The 20833-nt window shown below is 42.9% G+C and overlaps 1 protein-coding gene across 1 annotated transcript in view; it reads left to right on the top strand.

The window, feature by feature from the left end:
- Positions 1-7496: 7496 nt before the first annotated feature.
- Positions 7497-20833, top strand: part of opcml (opioid binding protein/cell adhesion molecule-like) — a gene marked incomplete at its 5' end in the record, with an annotated part of 194383 nt that continues 181046 nt past the window's right edge. Inside the window, one exon of the mRNA XM_079284081.1 lies at positions 7497-7654. Coding sequence (XP_079140207.1) covers positions 7497-7654 — 158 coding nt within the window. The remainder of the gene's footprint in view (positions 7655-20833) is intronic.

A 20833-nucleotide genomic window follows, 5' to 3' on the forward strand; every position in this document is an offset into this window, starting at 1 on the left:
GGATCCATCTCTGGTATAGGTATAGCCACTCCTCTGACTTCAGATTGGACACTGTTATTGTCACCGTCTACATTGTTTATAACCTTTGGGTTAAAGACAATTTAATGCTGATGAGACGGCAACCATGTCCTGGAGAACCAGTCTGTAAATCTGAGAATCTCAATGTGTACAGTTACCAAAGAGACAGAAACTGAAAAGTCTTAAAAACCCATCATATTGGGATTTCACTATTGTTTGTTAAGGGGAAAAGTATTGGTTGTTTGCCGAAGAAGCTGCCAAAGTGTTTTTGTTGTAAAAATAACTAAATACTGCCGGATCGTTTGGCTCTTCATTAGTCTTATCTCTTTGTCCTACACACTCCAAAAACGTATTAGGCTTTCCCCCCAAGGTATCTGTTCAAATACCAGCACAAAGCCATCATTATCCAAACCATTTAGAGTCCCAATCCCAGATTCAATTCTATCCAGACGGATGTGTGTTACATAAACTACAACTGCCTTCTTTTACCGACATTGAAATCAGGTTTCAATTTAATGGTGAACAAAAATAAAGGCCAAGAGAAACAAATTTCTTCTCTTTCAAACTCAAAGTGAATATGCTAGCATGGCTGTGGAAAGGCACACACACACACACACCTTATTGTCCTTGTTGATGCCTTTCATATTTTCAAGGCTCTCATAAAGGCTGGATGCCTTAATGCAGCAGGATTTAGCTTCGACTTTCAGGCAGCTCTTATGTCCATTGCTTGCAGTCAATAGAGCTGCTAAAAATGGAGGAAATGTTGACGGGCTGGAAAAAATATGTTTTATAAATGTAACGCATTTCGTATCAATGCCGCGTCTTTGTGCCCACAGTTTTAATTCCATCACATGCACAACAGAAAAGAGAGGTCAGTGAGCCTGTATCAGCATATCTGCTGAGCACGGTGCCTGCTAGGAGAATTACAACTATTGACAACAAAGGATGTCTGAACATTCAAATCAGTTAAAGGAACCGGCTTCTTAAATAATTCATGGCCTCACGCCATGCATACATTGACTGACTTTGCGACACATCCCGCAGCATTTAAAGAGAGAACCGGGGCAGGCTGGGATCGGGATCAGATGTGACAAAGACCAACCCTGTATTTTAAAGGCTGGCGACAGACATAAACAACCTTTTGTTCCACACGCTGAGACTGCAACTAACGCGTCTGATTAAAGCTGTCTGATAACTGCCGACTGATGTAGTTATCTGAGATCAAAGTTGGAATCATGTGCAGCTATCCATGCCAAAAGCACTTAAGCGCCTACACAGTATAAAGCAGACCTGGATCAAGTTGCATTTTGATAAAAAAAATAAATTAAAAAAATCTGTCAACAGAAGCACTCAGTCTGTTCTCAAAGAGAAAACGCTGTCAGTCCAGAACTTCAGTCAATTAAAGTTGAATAGCAAAGCAGTTATTTCTTCCTAATTGATTGGTGATCCTGTTTTTTCTAGTAACCATTTGACATGTGCATTTGTTTGGTGAGTGTAATTGTTCCTCTGGTCCCTACTTGACATTTAAATCAGGAGAGACACCAGATGAAGAAGATAATTGTTTATTAATAACAGATGATATGCGATGATAAAGTTTTGACAGAGTCTTTGGTGCTTGGATTCTACTGGGAGAGTTGTAATGGAGGGGTGTCTGCCCTGAGCAGCAGCAAGATAAATCCCCCGTGGAGTCCAGACACGGGTGGTGGTGGTGCCTAATGAGGCTGATAGAATGATGAGTTGATGAAGCTGATGAATCTGCTAAGATTGGGTGGAGATGAGGAGGTGAAGGGGTGCGTAACAGCAGCATGAACGTACTGAAGGTAGAGAGACAATCATATTTAAAGAGACAGCAGCAAGATGATAGGCTAACCATGTCATTGTTTCATTGTGCTATTGAATAGAAGAGACCAGCTGATCTAAACAGCTGATATCATGACTGACAGCCTCGAACAATGACAGCAAGGAAATGCGTAAACTTGTGTGAGGAGTGAAATAATCTACCGGCCGAAGCATGCAAGAGTACAGTCTTCCTGGCTGAACTTATGCTGGAGCTTCATTCAGATATCCTCTCTTACAGCAATTCCACAGTGCTTGATGGGGACAAAATCCACAGATGAAATTATTCTCCTGATGTTAATAATAATAATGCACGGTGTTTATTCATACAGTTGAAAATGTCCTAATTGGATTTAGATTATCAACTCAACATTCTAGTTCCTAACCCAAACATAACTCACATGAACTCAAGCTCATTTACCTGAATGCATCCAGCCAACGCAGCAGAACAGCAGACTGATTCCTGCTACTGCTGCAAACAAGCTCTTTCTCATTTCAAAACATTTCCCAAAACTTGGACTGACCTCAGAATGCCGGCCACTCATGAATAAGTGGCATAACATCAGTGTTCTTGTGCCAGTGGATTCTGAGCTTCTGCAGATGACTGAATCCATTGAGTGAGTGCTCTTTATTCAGTCTCCTCATGTTTTTGCATGGGTATTAGCTTGCTTTGGTCAGTGGCCGGTCTATTGTCTGCTAGCGCTGCCATCCTTGCATGATGTGAATGAAGATTAGCATGGATTGTTTGCATAAACCACGCAGGGCCTGTTTTTAATGCGCCGCAGTCGGAAATTATGTGAATGTCACTGCATATATCAGTGAAATAAATGAGAAACACAATCTGCCGGGAGGAGCTGGGCTGCATACGGCTGCGACCGATCAAAAAGATTTAGGTGAAATGGCTTTGTTCATTTGGGCCTGTTAAAATCAATATGTCCACCTCCTATTTTAGAGCATGGGTAGTTGACATAGTCCACATCGTTTGGCTTTCTTCTTTTGCTCTCCCCGTCGTCCTGATACATCAGGAGTGATTCGTGTGGGTTGTGCAACAAACAATGCCATTCTAATTTGTCATTTCTGCATGCTTGACACCCTCGCTCGTGGTGGAGCTTTCACAAGGTTACCTGTAAGGTACCTGACCCGCTGTTAGGCAGAACAATGAGAGTCTAAAACCTAATGCACATGACATGGATTGAAATGGATTGCGATGTCATTTTATCCATGCAGAACTGATTGCTGAAAATACTGCACATACCTGCGACTCTTCCTTCTCTCTCTTGATGGTGTTCTTACTGTCTTTATCCTCACAGTGAATTGATAGCAGATGCCACCAAGGTGTTAACAGGAAATCGCATGGCCAAATGTTGCAGCCTTAATCGACTGAGGGGAGGGGGTTCTGTGAACAAGGGCCTCAGCCCACCCCCCCCCCCGTACCCTTGACTCTAATTAAGACCACATATCTTAGATTTTGCTGCAGTCAGGGACGGATTTTAATTTAAAAACCATTACGACGAGCACAGTCAGGACTTGTGTTGCATCCCAGGTAGATATCATTTTAATTAAGTCTTATCTTAGCTCAATTTCTCTGGGACAAGACATCATCATAATTCCTCAATAACAACCTGAGAGTAAACTGGTTCGGTAAATGTGATGGCCTGATCATTAAGTTACAAGTATTGACCCATGTATCTCAGGCTTTTGCCGAACATAATGCCTAATCATGTTCATCCATTGCTTGGTCAGTTGCTCAAAGCTTTACACTATGATGCTCTACTTCTAGCTTCAGCTTTGGATATTACAGGAGTCAGGGTCAGTTTCCAATCGTCAAGAACATACTATCTTTTTAAAATAAACTCATGTCTTCACAGTTTGGTTTAGGCAACAAAACCATGTAGGTGTAAAAGAGCGTAGATTAAGTTAACTTTACTGACTGACGACTCAAAACGTGACGTACTACGGTTCAGACTCCCTTTTGTCCTCTCACCCTGTCCATCATACAAGCACATGAAATGAAATGAAGTTAGTCTAAAATGACACCTTCCAGGTCTACAAGGTGGTGCTGTAGCTTTTAATAAATCCATGCAGATGTTTCCAGGCAGAGATCAATGGGGCAAAACATTAAACATCAAAACTTTTTGGGAACTTGTTAGGGCTCAGGAAACAGCTGATGGACACAGTGATCTATAGAAAGCCCCCAGAAAGAGCACTGTGCTTTGAAATTTGACATAGTGGCCAAATGATGGAATTAAAACCTCTGGGCCCGTCGGGTGGTACCATTGATCCCAAAAAGACTTTCTCCCATAGATTATCAATGTGAAGGAGACGTCAGTAAGTCAGCAGATATATTTATTGTTAAGTCAATCAACTTGCCAATATGAGCCCTTATTTAAATGATTAGGTCCTAAAGTCTTAAAAGTTAGGACCAGAGTCCAAAGTTATTTTCTTCCTGTGTCCATGTGAATAAGAATGATGCTGGATCGAAGGCTGGGAGGAGGAGTTCAAGAAAATGCTAGTGAGCTTGCTCTATGGGCCTCGTGGTTGTGGAACATCGCCAGAAGATCTGTTATTTTATTCTTGGAAGTCAAACTTGTTATTGCTTCGAGTGACAGCAGAGTTGCACCCGCATGGCTTGGGGAGCTAGGGCTCTTTCACTGTGCATACAAGCTGGCTCCAGGTGTGCTGTGTTATAACTTGATCAAACACAGATACATTTATTAAATATTCAACATGTCAGCACAAAACACCATTGAAAAAGGTCTTAAAACAAAAATGTTGGCATATTCCAGACACAAACAAGCTTCCAGGTCATAAGCTTTGCCTGGTTGCCCATCGAACCTTGGCTGTATTCTTAGATCAGTGGTTCTCAAACTTTTTTCAGCCATGTACCCCCTAACCAGCGCAAAGCCTTTTTGGTTGGAAAAAAGATCATCAGTGTCTGATTTATTAAACTGTCAACACTGAAGATTGCATTGGTTAGGATAATGAAATTGAATAGCCTACTGAATATACAATTCAGTTTATGAAGTTACACTTATATTTTATTGAATATTTATAAAAAATATATTTTTTAAGGATTTTTGAATGGATGCTAATTTTAAATATCTCACGTACCCCCTGGAGTGCCTTCACGTGCCCCCATTTGAGAAACACTGTCCTCGATGATGTTAAGGACATCTGAAAATATTGTTGTTTCTAGGTCTGTGTCATTCAACGAGCACGAGGACAGAGGCCACGATCTAATTCAGCCTGGTGGGTCCTTGACCTGTTTCATGTCATGCTAACCAAATAAATACACACAGGACTCATATTTGAAGAGATTTCGTTGTTATTTGAAAGAATGATTGAATGAATGACCATGACATGACCGGTACTTATTGAATTATTCAGAACTGTTATCGAAAAACAAGCCAAACATTCCAGCAAGTTAACCCACCATCATCGAACAGCAAATACATTAAAATCAACCAAATAACAACATAAATCACACATAATGCTCCAGGAGATATGCCTCAACGGAAAAACAACACCTATAGTTCATAACCCAAGAGCCTGCAATCCATATAAAAGCGAGTCGCAGGACCGCATATCATATGTTACTTTTCTCCTCTGTTCCCATGCTTTCAAAAAGATATTCAGAAAATGCAAAAATATTATCAAAAGTTCCATTTCCAATATCTACCAAATCTAAATCAGCCACATCAACTTTTTAAATCATGATATAAAGGAGAATAAAAAATAACATTCACTCCTGCATCTTGCAGTTTTCACATCTCTCTGATTTGTATACTCATACTCTTTTTCAAATAAACAATAATCTGTAACGTTTTCTTTTACCATACTTTCTCTGTTTCGTCACTTACTGAGATTACAGTGGAACATCTATTATTAGAATATACTGCAGGATTCATTCTCTGAGTGGAATTGTTTCAAGTGAATTGGATCATCGTGAAATTGATTTCACAATGTTTTGTAACCTCCAGGCCTTCAGGCGCTCCTGCATGGTCACCTGTTCTGAGAGCCAAGTGATCCCAATTAGTAAGAGAGTGAATACTCTAACTGCTCACATGAAGTCTCTCCATGGCATCCAGGCTCACACTATGGTGAAATCATATCAAATGTGTTGCATTAAATAATATTTGTCATGTTGCTAAATAGGAGTGTCTACTATAAACCAACCTGGTGGCAATCAGGGGTCCCCTAGTGCTCCAGTGATATGCTGAACTCTCACACAGACTCATTACGCAATATAAGAGATTTCATGACACACATTTATGTCGATGTACCTGCCTAAACTAAACTTTTGTTTTTAAAGTAAGTAATTCGGAGCGACATGAAAAAAAACGTCATTTTGTGACTATTTCACGAACTGCAGTGAGACTATGTAGTAATGTTAGGTTTTATAAACAACACAACATTTACATTGCGCTCTATTTGCAACCCATGGAGGAAGGCCTTACCAGAAAAAAGCAGTTATTTAATGGCAATATAAGAGGAAACCCGTCCATACTATTTCACTGTGTTCTTATTTGGGAATACGTGGATGAATACTGCTGGACAAAATACACTTTTAAAAGACAACAAATGCACCCTCTATTTATTTTTCATGGTGTGACTTTCAGGGGGTCTCAAGTGTCTATCAAGCACTGGCCCGAAGGACCCGAGGCCACATACTCTAACCATGTGAGAACACTGCAGGCTGCAGACCATATGGTCCTCATGGTGGAAGCAGTGATGCTACCTGGAGAGAGAGAGAGAGAGAGAGAGAGAGAGAGAGAGAGAGAGAGAGAGAGAGAGAGAGAGAGAGAGAGAGAGAGAGAGAGAGAGAGAGAGAGAGAGAGAGAGTACTTCAGAAGCTGTAGCCTACTTAACGAAAGAAAATTATACTGAAGCGATGAAATTAGCCTTTTTCATTGAGTTTACATACTAGAGCCTCACACCATCTCACCCGGACGACAGAAAAAAAGAGAACACGAGCGAGAGAGAGAGCGAGAGAGCGAGAGAGAGAGAGAGAGAGAGAGAGAGCGAGCGAGCGAGCGAGCGAGAGAGAGAGAGAGAGAGAGAGAGAGCGAGCGAGCGAGAGAGAGAGAGAGAGAGAGAGAGAGAGAGCGAGCGAGCGAGAGAGAGAGAGAGAGAGAGAGAGAGAGCGAGCGAGCGAGAGAGAGAGAGAGAGAGAGAGAGAGAGCGAGCGAGCGAGAGAGAGAGAGAGAGAGAGAGAGAGAGAGAGAGAGAGAGAGAGAGAGAGAGCGAGAGAGAGAGAGAGAGAGAGAGAGAGAGAGAGAGCGAGCGAGAGAGAGAGAGAGAGAGAGAAACATACAAGACTTGGCTGATGCATCTCTCCGAGAGCATCCATTTCACGGCAGTTTGACGCGGAGGAGACGGTGCGTATTTCTCTCGCGGTGCTCTTCTCTCCTCCGAAGTCAGTTTCCTCGAGCGACACTTTTGTCTTCCTGCGTTCTTCGACACGGACAGTGTTTCGTAACAAGCCCTGTTTACTTGGAGCGCGACCAGGTCCTCTGCAGCTCCACAAGGCGACATCGCATCTCGTTTGAGGAGTGAAACCCGCGATCCGCAGCTCGAGACGCAAAAACGGAATATCCGACGGTTTTCAAGTTTTCCTGGAAGTTGCGCAGTGACCGCAGATGATGGGGATTTGTGGCTATTTGGCGGTGCCGGGGAAATGCTTCGTCCTCCTCGGACTTAAATTGTTATTCCTTGTACCTGCAGGAGTTCCAGCCAGGAGCGGGGATTCTGTATTAAAGGACAACATCACCGTGAGACAGGGGGACAGCGCCGTCTTAAAGTAAGTCTCCTAACTGTATTTCATCCCCACATCGCTAATACCATCTCCTCTCGTGCGCAATGGTGCTCGACTTCTGTTTTACAGCGAGCGTTGGTCCAAGCAGCTAATCAAGTGCAACGGACCGGGAGTTCCTAAAGGGCATCGGAGGAGCCCATGAAACAACGCGCACCTTTGTTTTGTTTTTGAAATGAATCGTAGCTGCTGATAGAAGTGCGGCCACTGCACGCGCGGCATGTGGGAGTTGCATAATGTGCAGAAGTCGGTGTTCAGCTTCTCTTGCTCATTGCCCTTGAATGTTATTGATCCGGTTGCTTCAGGTCTCGTTGGACGCACGGAGCTGAGCCACTCAGATCCAGCACTGGGAGACATGTGCACGTATTGATTTAAGTCTGTGATACAAATGCAATTATGACTTTTAATGTCAGTGCTGGTTTGTTGTCATCACACTTCATGAATTAGAGGGACTGGATAGAGTCTAGTTCTATCAGATTGTAGCATAAATGACAATTCACGATATTATTTCTATGAAAATCCTATGAATATATATATATATATATATATATATATATGATTATATATATATGAATATATATAATCACACATATATATATATATATATATATATATATATATATATATATATATATATATATATATATATATATATATATATATATATCTTTATCACATGTAATTGTGTTTTCTTGTCTTCTCTCTCCTCGCTGTGATTCCTGGTTATTTGTGCTTGTAAACTGTGCTGTAGGTTTGATGTAGTTCCTGGTATAAGAACAGACCAGGTGTGGTGCTGCAACGTCACAATCACCTCCATACATACTGTACGTACGGACACACAGTCTAACAGTGTATAAACATGCCCCATCAGGAACAGACATAAACCACCACATACTTCGACTGTAATACACTTGTTACATCCACCTGCTTGTTTTTGAGTGCTGGGGGGAGACTGTGGGTCAATGCCAGGGCTGACTTACCGGTAATCGTTATTATGCCTCTATAGTAACAAGAGGGAACTGTACTGATCAGAAGCAAGGGTAAATAGACTCAATGAAGAGCAAAATAGAATAGGCATCACATTCAGGAAATGTCAACAATGACTCAAGATGTGTGCACGGTGGTAAGGCCGAATCAACATCAAGCCATGGTTTTCAACATATGCTTAACAGTAGCACACATCTGTACGGTGCTACAGATGCTAATTGACTGCTAACTTAAGTATGATTTGCAAACCGTACGCTATAAAAGAAGACATTTGTACGGATAGGAATGTGACTCCTCGGTAATGTAGTTACACATTATCCTCAAGCTGTCAGCGCCGGTCAGTGCACTTCAGCTGCCTCCAAGCCAGCTGAGATATAAGGTATTTAGACAAGAATAATTGCACGGTTTAATGACTGCTGACACAGAGGGGCAGCTAAACAGCTTGCCGTTGCACCATGGTTAGATGAGGTGGAAGGCGATCGTGCAACATAGCTGCACCGGCTCAGCACGGGGGGGAGTCGGTGTCCTTGTCTTCCTTCCTCTGCTCTGTGCAGCCTCAGTGTGTTGATCATGTCTCGAGTCAGAATTGTGTCCTGGCCTCCACTCATTAGTGGAACTTGTTACGTAGTCGGTCGGATCCACTGAAAGCAGACATTTCAGTCTCCACACTCGGGAGAAATCCACCTCTTGCTCCTCTGTCACGCTGATGCTGCCTAACCTATGCACCGCACAATAGAGGAGCCTTCAAATAACTCGTGGAGCTGCCATGACCCTGAGGTGAATCTTAAAAAGGAGAGGTGTTAAGAGAGTGAACTCAAAGGCTGACAATACAGTTGTGCTGCTCCTCAGTGTATCCAATAGACTGCCCCGGAGGAAGATGAACCGCTGCCTGTCCGTAATCAAGGAACCCATGCCCGCTTTGAGCTTCTCCCAAAGCAGGAGGGGCTGGACGGTGTTGAAAGCAGCAGAGAAATGAAAGGACGCCATTCTCATTCTGTGGGTGGGAGTGAGGCCGTGGAGCTGCTATATGATAGCATTGTCTGCACATTTGACAGCTAACTGATACACGGCTGCAGCACCCCCGGGCCTGATGCTGTGAGGACCCACTGCCTCGCCTGTGAGGAGCCTCTCTAACCCTCCCGTCACCTGAAGAGGCAGGGATGCAAAGGCCTGGAAGGGCAGCTGGTTAGGTCGGCTGAGAGGTGGGTGGCTGTGGCCTCTGATTTGATTGAAGCAATAAGAAGAGCAGACACGCCGGAATTGGACGACACTGTAATGTCAGAAACAACTCAAATACCAAATATATTAAAATGATAGGAACTTGCATTTGCCACACAGAAATAGCGCGAATGAATGTTGTATTGCCATTGATGATGTTTGGACGTCAGTATGTCACATTGTGACATTACTCTGAGGGACCTGCATTCAAGAAAAAAAACAGATTTAAAGAGCAATAGACAGGGTTCTTGCCACCCTCGAACAGTTCTCTTTTCTCTCTCAGATCAGGAGTCCAATTAGCTTCAAGCTCATCATGGGTTAAAGGCCCAGGGAAACTACAACATGAGTGTGTTCCTGGCAATATGTTTTAATGAAAGATGTGTTGCATCGGAGTGATTTCCTGTTCGTTGGCAACGTTAGGTGCTATTTTATTCCTACAGGGCTGTATTATTAAGACAGTCAAGGGCAACACAAAGCAGAATCATTCTCACATAAAGAAAGCCACTGCCAACAGGAACCTGAGCTGATGTGAGCGGCAGAATAATTAGCATCATTCAACACAGCTTCAAAAGCAATATTACTTTTTTACATTTTTTTTACAGAAATGCGGTCGGCACTAGAAAAAATAAAATGCCTGGATTATAAATTAGGTGGACAAGAAGGTGATGCCCAATCTGGGACAACATGTTCAGCACACATACATGTCCCGTGAACTCGTCTTCAGAGTGGCATGTAATTCATAACCTGACCCTCCAGGAGTCTTGGTGAATCATTGATTTTAATTGTGTGATTGCACCCAAAGCAGTCACTGAGCAACGAATGCTATTTTAAGGTTGTGCACAGAATGTCAGACCAATGATTTGTTTGTCAGTTGGGAATACTTTCAGATGAACATTATTTCATTTCCTGCCAATGTCAAATGCCCAGTTTCTTCTCCACTGCTCCCTTTGTCATTGCTAACTCTGTGGTTGACCTGTGGAGGGCTACAGACGAACACCTCTGTGACACCTGAAGAGTTCTTCTCTGTCTCCTCTCACCGTTCAGTCAGAGAAACTGATTTATTTCTTCTGTCGTGGTAGATTGTGTCAGAGTTAAGTCCCTGTCTGCGTCTGCCTTTTTCGCACGGAGCATCCAGTGCAGCCTGTGAATTTAATTGTATCCCCCCCCCCCCTTTAATATTGTTGTCGAATGAAAGATTGTTTATTGAAACAAATGTTTACAAAATGTGAATATAGAAATATATAGTAGGATATGCAAACGTATAAAATGGCTTTGTTGAGACAGTCTTTTGATCTTTTCCTCCTGCACTGACATACACACCGTCTACACACGACAAGCAGCTATCTGTCTGAGAATAACTCAAAATAATTCATGTTAATGCGTCATCAATAATCTGGGATTACTATTCCTTATTTCATGGGTTATTTGGGATTTTTATGGTGATGGAATGCATACTTTTTTAGTTTTTCTTTTGTAAATACATATACAATACCGGTTTGGATGTTGATGACCACGGCAACGATCAAAGCTTCATAACATTCGAGTCAGTCTCAGCGATCAGACACAGAACCGAAGCCTTTTTATGGAGCAGGTGGTGAATCCATTTTTCTCTATAACCATCGTCCTTGCAGGATCCACCACTCAACCTTAATGACAGCAAGGCTGCCTGATAGCTACACCCCCCACCCTACTCCCAAAGAGGAGTCGTTCACAAGGCCATGCCACTGCTGTTCTGCTGCTGTTTGGGGAGAGGTCTGGAAACATGGACTGAAGGCCACTGCTTCCACTCAGTGTCACTGGCTGCACTGCTCTGCCACTGACAGGCCCTTTATAATTCGCCTCCCTGTGGCCCCTCTCCCATGTGGACAGATTAGCACCAGAGGTGGTTGAGGTAATGTGCGGCTGACCCTCACTTAGCCTTGTAAGCCAGAGTGCGGAGAGCCAGCTGATGACGGGCCTGTCCGAGTAAAGGTGCAGTCACAGTAGAATCGACACCCACATTCGTTTAGGGTGGGTGTGAGTTGAAATGCTTCCTGTGCCAAGAGAACTTGTTCTGCTAGTGGGAAAATGGAGGTGAGAATGTGAGTAGCACTTCTTTTCTCATGACGTGATCATGCAGCTCTGTGTTGAGTGACTTCAGCAAGCGGGTATGTCTGAGGGTGGGCTGATGCAGCAAATTCGGGGTGAGAACCTTCTATTCTCAGCTTTACACTGTAGTGGAGGGTGCACATGTTAGGGGGTGCCTATAAACAAGGCATTTATTGGCTATGTATATGACTACAAGCAAATGTGGCTCAAATCCAATGTTTTTTTTCCTCATGTGACAGAGTTCTGATTTAATGTAGACACAGAGTTCTGATTTTTTTTCCAGATCTGGGCCACTTTCATATGTGGTGCTATATCTGATACAATTCTGATCACTGGCTGTCGGTCTGCTGTTCATAATGGTATTTGTGTGTTTTTCCATGTTTTATATTTCACTGCAATGGCACGAATCCCCATAGAGTGACGGAGCAGTCCTTTGAAACCATAGAAGACGATCCAGAGTAGTTATAAGACTAATTAATAGTAATAAAGTGAACGCTTTTTTGTCAGGTAACATAATTCTTCTTCTGCTTAGTTCTGCGTTTATTGTGTAGAACTCCAATTTAATAATTCAGCAGTAACAAAAATGTTTTTGACTTTACATGGAGCTAAAATCAATACTGAACTCTGTTAAATCATGTTTGCGAATGAGTTTGTGTCTGTTTATGAGTCATAAGAAATCATAACTTATATTTTAGAAGGAGTAGATAAGCTCGGTTCCGTATAAAATTTAGCAATATGTTGACATAGATAATTAGTAGGGGTGTAACGATACGCGTATTCGTATTGAACCGTTCGGTACGAGGCTCACGGTTCGGTACGCATGACCGAATACGTTTGAATAAAAAAAAAGAAAAAACCAGGTAGTCCCATTGAGATTAAAAATCTCTTTTGCAAGATGTGAGTAACAATACAAGATGTTACTTACATCTGTAAGTAACAATACCACATAACATTAAGGAGCAGTTTTTGTTTTTTATGCTTATGTGTTGCTAAGACACGCCAGAAGATGGGTCACTCAGGTATAGTTCATTGTTCATTCATCATTGTTCAAAGTCAAAGAATAACTTCATGATGTTAGTTGTAATGAATGAATCTATTTTAAAATCAAGTACATTTCTCTGGCATTTAGTTTTTCTACTGTACCGAAACGTACCGAACCGTGGCTCCACTGTATCGTACCCAACCCAACCGTGAATTTTGTGAACCATTACACCCCTAATAATTAGGTATCGCTTTTGTTGACATGTTTATGCTTGTTGAACAGGTTTATTGAGAAAGTATTGGCATTTTATTCGCAAATGTTTTATTGCACGTACATTAACAAGTGTCGTGTAGTTGTCGTGTTTGTAGTTCGTGGATCTCAGTCCTAACACAGAGAGCAGAGGACATGCTTCCGTCTGACAAAAAATTGACTCCACCAAATCGTTAAAAAGTACAGATAAAAGAACCAAAAACGTCAGAGCTTATCAATATATAATCAATATATATCCAAATTATCTTTCATAACTTAGCACCCATCCAAAGTAAAAAATATTGTGATATTTTAATTTCTCCGTATCGACCAGGTAGCTGAAACCCTTTGCTTCTCATACAGACACTGAGGGGTGCCTCGGTGAGTCGGTATCAGACGCCGATGGGCCAAGCTGGCACGTTGGGATTGAGACCAGGCTGCACACTGAATAAGATGCTTATTACAAAATGTCTTACATTGATGCAGACATTGAAGAAATTCACTTTCAATAACAAACACTGTTCTCATGACATAAGTGGAATATAAGGATTTTTTTTCTGCTTTCCATCTATTGCTATATATATATATATATATATATATATATATATATATATATATATACACACAAATATATATATACACATATATATATACACACATAGGCGAGTGAAACCTGAAAAGCATATGTCACTTTGATGAAGTTAAGAATATCTATAAGAATATATATATTTTATGTCAGTGAAATGTTTTCCAGATATTGACAACCAAACTGTAGTGTAACATTGTTAGTTGATGTTGATTTACTGTCAAAAGATAGTTTTTTATGTTTTTTTGCCATGAACCACATGCGGAAAAATAGGCAAGACTTTGAATAGAAGACTTAGCAGAGAGACAGCTGACACGCAGCCGAGTCTGTGTGGCTGCTCTTACCTGCACCACAATAAAAGTCAAGATATTCCTCCACGCACAAGCCGGGCTCACGAATGTGTGGCCCGGGCATAAATGCAGGGCGATACACTATACTCTTATGTACTTGCTTTTAGTTTTTTCTCAGATCAGCGCTACCACACAACACTTGGTTGAGAAGATGATGGTTTTAGAGTAGATGAGCCACATTAAATAGTCAGTGACAAAGTGCTTCCCCTTACAAAGCTTCCACAGTCCGCAGTCCACAAGTCTGTATATCTAGACTGGAGAGTTTCAGAGTGTTCAGTGGTGGGCTTCAAATAGGCATATCATCTCTGCAACAACGAAAAGATAGAAGATTGGGCAGAATTCCTTCAATAAATAAATAAATATTCTATGTTTTCTATTTTTGGAAAAGTTTCTGGAATAATGACTGGAAGTTGCAGCTAGTTAGCTCCTGTCTGTTTGTTGAATTGTGCTCCAGACGTTGAAGTGAAACACTGCAGTGCACCCAGACTGCACTAGAAGGTAGTTTGTTTCAACTAGAAATGATATCAGCATGATGAGCAGACTGTCACGGGAGTTAACAGATAGGACCCAAAAGCAAGACCACAGGAGACAGAAGTGAATGTTCAACAGGTTTTATTTATAGACAGGTGGGTGCAGGTGTGGAGCCCGTGGTCCGACACCCGAGTGGCAGATCGACGGTGTGAGTCCCGTGGCTCGACACCGGAGGCCTGGCAGCTTGACGGCGATTGTAGTCCGTTTAACCCCAGGCGGGTAGAGCGACAGAGTCCCGTGGCTCGACACTGGAGGGCTGGTGAGTTGACGGCGTGAAGTCCCGTGGCTCGATACTGGAGTCGACAGAGTGTAATCCGTAGACCACAACGAGAGCAGAGCGGCGGAGCGCATCCACAAACACAAGGAGGGCAGAGCGGCGGAGTGTAATCCACAGACACAAGGAGGGCAGAGCGGCGGAGTGTAATCCACAGACACAAGGAGGGCAGAGGATGCCACGGGGTTTCAGCCGGTTAAAGACGGTACGACCTGACACTCCCAGACTGCAGGGCCAGAGCTTATATAGTGGCAGGATACTCATTAAGGGGCCCTGAGTCTGGTGTGTCAGGCTGCAGGAGGTGATCAGCTTGAGTGTCCTCAGCCGTGCACGATTAAGGGTGCGGCCCTGGGAGGTGTCTGAAGGCAGAGGACAAACAGAGCACATGGTACACCACAACAGACAGGGGAATGACAGGACACATGAGGAGAGGAGATCAGGGGACACACACACCGGGTCAGACAGGGATCCTGGATCCTGACACAGACAAGTTCATCTTGCAAAGGGAAGCCTAAGGGGAGGATGATGGGAATGGACACTGTGAGCTTGTTTCCTTGTTCCTGCTCTTACAATGATGTATCATTTTAACCAATACTTTTCAGAAACCCACCCAGACATGACTGTGAATAAAATGAAACTATCATTTTTGTTGAAAAAAAAATCCAACTTATCATTGTTAGGGGACTTAGTCATGCTACTACATTTACATTACATTACAGTCATTTAGCAGACGCTTTTATCCAAAGCGACTTACAATAAGTGTATTCAACATCGGTATTCAACAGAACTACTAGTCAACAGAAGTCATAAGTGCATCTCCTTGTTTACACAAGCATCTCAGAGCATAAACCAGAGCAAAAGTACAGTGCAGTAACAGACTAATATGAATACAATAAGTGCAACAAACTAATACGAATACAATAAGTGCAACAAACTTGGGGCGATTGAACACCAGACGAGCTGCAGTATTCTAGACAAGCTCCAGAGGTCTGATGGCCGACGGCGGGGCTCCGGCAAGTAGTGAGTTGCAGTAGTCCAGGCGGGAGATGACAAGAGCCTGGATGAGCACCTGCGCCGTCTCGTCAGTGAGGAAGAGGCGAATCCTCCTGATGTTGTAGAGCAGGAATCTGCAGGAGCGTGTAACCGATGCAATGTTTGCTGAGGATGACAGTTGGTCATCCAGGGTCACACCCAGATTCCTCGCAGTCCGAGTTGGCGTCACCACGGTATCATCAATGGTGATGGACAGGTCTCAGTGCGGGCAACCTTTCCCCGGGAGGAACAGTAGCTCGGTTTTATCCAGGGTCAGCTTCAGGTGGTGTGTCGCCATCCACTTCGAGATGTCAGCCAAGCACGCAGCGATGCGTGCCTCCACTTGAGTGTCACCGGGTGGAAATGACAAGACCAGCTGGGTGTCATCGGCATAACAATGGTAAGAGAAGTTATGCGAGCGAATAACAGAACCTAGAGATGTTGTGTAGAGCGAGAAGAGAAGGGGGCCCAGGACTGAGCATTGTGGAACCCCCGTAGTCAGCATGCGTTGTTTCCGACACGGCCCCCCTCCATGTCACCTGATAGGATCGACCTGTCAGGTAGGATGCAAACAAGGAGAGTGCAGAACCTGAGACGCCCATCCCCTCGAGGCTGGATAGGAGGATGTGGTGGTTCACCATGTCAAACGCCACAGACAGGTCCAGGAGAATCAGGAGAGAGGAGAGAGAGTTGGCTCTCGCTGCGTGAAGCGACTCTGTCACCGCAAGGAGGACTGTCTCTGTTGAGTGACCTACCTTGAACCCGGACTGGTGTGGGTCCAAGAGGCTGTTCTGGTGGAGATAGGAAGACAGTTGGTTAAAGACAGCACATTCAAGTGTTTTGGATAGAAAGGGTAGAAGATAAACCGGTCTGAAGTTCTTGACATCAGAAGGGTTAAGTGATGGTTTCTTCAGAAGGGGGGTGACTCTGGCAGTCTTGAAAGCTGTTGGAAAGCATCCTGAAACTAGAGATGTGTTGATGAGGTGGGTGAGGAAAGGAAGGAGTTCAGTTTCAATCGACTGAAGAAGAGAGAAGGGGATCGGGTCAAGCGAGCACGTGGTGGGGCGGTTAGATGTAACAAGGTTGAGGACCTTGTTGGGGGAGAGAGAAGCAAGATAGGGTAAGATGGGTCATGGGGAGGGGAGGGAGAGCTGAGGGGGAAGAGCTGGAGATGGTAAAGAAGACCCTTGGCAGGCCTAAGTACAGCTAAAGACAACTTTGTAAAAGCAAGAACAAAATACTTATTATATTCAAGGTGAGTCAGTAGTTCGGCCCTACTAGATGCGTGCACTCCACATCTACAGTATGTCCATATCTATATCACTCTAAAAACATTTGTCTTCTAAAAGTTTTTTAGTCCATTAATGTTGGTTACCTGCGGGTACAGAGTCCGATCCACTAAAGGCTGATTAAATATGTATCAATCTGACACAATTAAATGAAGCGATTGTAGACAATGAATATGGCCAGCTTATTTTTCACGAGTTACTTGATTCAAATACTGAAGCTCCTGGTTCAAAAATGATAAAGCTAAGTTTAATTTATGAATGAAAGTTCAAAGTTGCACTGCCTCTCAATGGCTCTCAACATGACAATGCCTGAGCTGGCAGCTCATAGCTAACGATTGTTGGGGCCTCACCATAAGGGTTTGAACAAAAGGATCTGAGTTGGACCTGCAGGCTAGTCAGCAGCCTGATTTGAGTTGAGATCACAGCAGGCTCCGGGACACGTTAAGTCTCACACTGTGTGATCTTTTCAACCAAAACTCAACACTGAGAACTCATTGGACTGTCTAGAGAATTGAGCCCACCCCATGTGGAAAAGATTGAAAGCACTGTTAGACAGTCAGAATCAAAAAATGCGCCATCCCTTTATATCCAACTTATGTTCATCAGGACATCAAGCGTAAAATCCAATACGCCGAAAGTCAAACCCCCACCCCTGGTCCCCTGGTTTAGATGACACCCACGGAAACAGATTTATGACAAACGGGACATCCGTAGAACAGATTTTTTTTTTTAAAACAACGGGATTTTATCCTTTGTCTTCATGAAAACAGTGACATGGTGAGCTGCGTTTCTGATCATAATCGATAAAGGTTGTTTGTTTTAGTTGTGTAGAATTGTGTTTGGAGCATGTAAAAATGGCTTACATGATCTTGTAGCCCAGACTTTGTTATTTAATCTGGTATATAACGTGTGTAACATCCATTATATTCTTTCCTGAAAAATGCATTGTACAACACTCTGTACGCTAAACATTCTCGATGGACGACCAAATGGTCCATGGTCGAGCATAGAAACAGGCCAAAATCAAAGGTTCTCAGAAAAAGGTCACATTTTATTCTTATGTTTCTGGCAACTCAGGTAATTCTCCTTATCAAACTCAAAAAGTCCAAAACAAACAAAAAGCGTCCAAGAGGAGATGCTTCGTTCAACAGAACAGTATAAAAAAACAACTTAGTGTGTCCTCGGTTTCACCGGCTACCGGGTCGTCTTCCTTTCAATCCTCCTCAGTCTGGTTCAGTATTTTCAGTACTTTACTCTTAATCAGGTGACTTAATTACCCATACCTGGGTGAGTGGCGAGGCCTTGTGGGGGCTGTAGTGCGTGCCTCGGCGGCCATTTTGTTATGTGGCTGCTGATCATTGAAGGGAATGAAGGAGAGAACGGATAACTTCTATGCCCCGTTCTCGCCCCGTTAACGTTGACATTTTCCAGTCATAAGGAAGAAGAATTCCCTTAACTTTTGAAGAAGCCTCTCTGCCACATAGAGGTTTATCGCCGCACAGCTTGAAGCTCCGGAGACGAGTTTAACCAAGAAACTTGAAGGACCACATCGACCATTAACAAGTCATCTCACAGTAACAGGCTTTGTGTCCGGGCAGAGTTAGGTCGTAGTGTGTTTATTACCTTGTTTCGTACACTGTTCTTTAGGGATGCCATGGTGAGGATGTTTACTAACCACCCTGGTTACTAAACAATACACATGCCAAAATATTGCCATATACATCGATATATATGTCCACACACCATTGTATGTTGCAAAAGTGAAGTGCAATTGTGAGGCTTTTCTTGCCCTATATTGAAGTGAGGGTAATCATCAGTGAGGCTGTTGACTTCAGACTTTCTGAAAAGAGCCCTTCAGTTCTATCCAGCCTAACAATCGCCAAATGCGCAAATGACGTATGACTCTCAATAATACTGTGGCAGTGATGTAGCTCTGCCATGTCGACCCACAGGGTATACCTGAGGACAGGGGTCAGGATCCCACGTCCCATTCGCCAGTAGTCCACCATCAGTCTTCTTAGTATTCCCCAGACATCCATCTTATACAGGTTGGGTTTCAGCATCTTTGTGTTGTCGTAAATCACTGAGATAGTCATTCATTTTTAATATCCAGGAACCTAGGCGCCGTGCTGCAGTCCATCTAGACCCTCCACGTATGAGAGCCAGCCACATCCATTACAGCCTGTCTTTGCTGTCCCCTCCCTGTGCATGTTTGGCTGCACTCTTCTGAAATCATTAATACTCATCAGCAACAGCTTCCATTCATGCCACATTCTGCCATGCAATTTATGCTCTACTACTTCACTCTCCTACTTTTCTCCTTCCTCTCTTTAGCACATTGTCACCCCTCTTGCTCATCTACCTCTGCACTTATAGCCCAGCCACATATTGTGATTCTTGTACCGATTATGATTTTGCCGTCATGACTGATCAGACCAAGAAGGGCTGAGTCTGTTTCAGTCTAGTCAAACGGCTGCCCATTGTTCTTTGAAATCAGGATTGTCAACATAGTGGCAGACATAAATAAAGTTCAATCACTTCCAGATAGTTCTGCAGGACTTAAGACTCTTTGTTGCTAATTGTTATCTCAATTTCTTTGCACAAAGTGCAGCATAAATAATTAAGTCACATTACCATTTCCGTTTCGCTTGCATGCTTGAACCACTTGATGTCCTGATGAACATAAGTTGGATATAAACTTCATATCATGAAATGAAATTATGAATTGAGTGTCTACTTCCTGGGATATATTACTTTAGCTTTCAAGAATCTCAATGCCTAAATAAACACGGATATTTACAGATTTAGCTGAGAAGCAAAAACTACAGGTAGCGTTAACATACACATAGTACTAATGACCCTCCCATCCACTGTAGATGTGTCTAAAAGGAAGAGAAGACCCAAATAGTGGACCATTTCTATCTCAAGTTCGATCTATTGAGTTAAAGAGCTCACATTTTGTCATGTGCTTGTTTTTTAAAGATTGTGACCAAAGACATTCCTCGTACATCTCCGGCATCCACAAATCACAACTCCATCAGCCGGCCTGGCCTTCTGAAACAATGTAGAGTTGATATCAGTATTGTAATGCCTGGCATGAGAGCATCTTAAAGGGTGTGTCTTGCCGAGGAGAGAGTGGTGTTCAGTGCTTGACAAAATTGGTAAGATAATTGATGACAAAGCACATTTTCAAACCCATACTTGTATTTTGGGTTTCTACTAGAACATGTTTACATGCGTCAATGTTCAATATGGGCATATGAACACAAGCCAAATCTGAATGGCTTGTTGACTCACATGTTTCTTAATCTTGGCAGCCCACTCCACATACCCAAATGGAGGTGAACAAGCACTGTAAGAGTTTTTCTTTTAAGAATTGCATTGATTGTACGGAGAGGAGATATCCTCATTCGATTTTTAAAGGGTGAACAAAAAATCTTTATTGTAATGGTTTTTTTAGAAAGTGAGTTGATTCAGTAAATTCCCATGTTTTGTTATTTTTGTCATTGGTTATTTAATAATAATTGAATTTAAAACCAAAGACATGGGCTTAAAAAGTTGTTCCCCCAGAAAATAGAGTT

The sequence above is a fragment of the Melanostigma gelatinosum genome (genome assembly GCF_949748355.1).
Source record: "Melanostigma gelatinosum genome assembly, chromosome: 14".
NCBI classification, from domain to species: Eukaryota; Metazoa; Chordata; class Actinopteri; order Perciformes; family Zoarcidae; genus Melanostigma; species Melanostigma gelatinosum.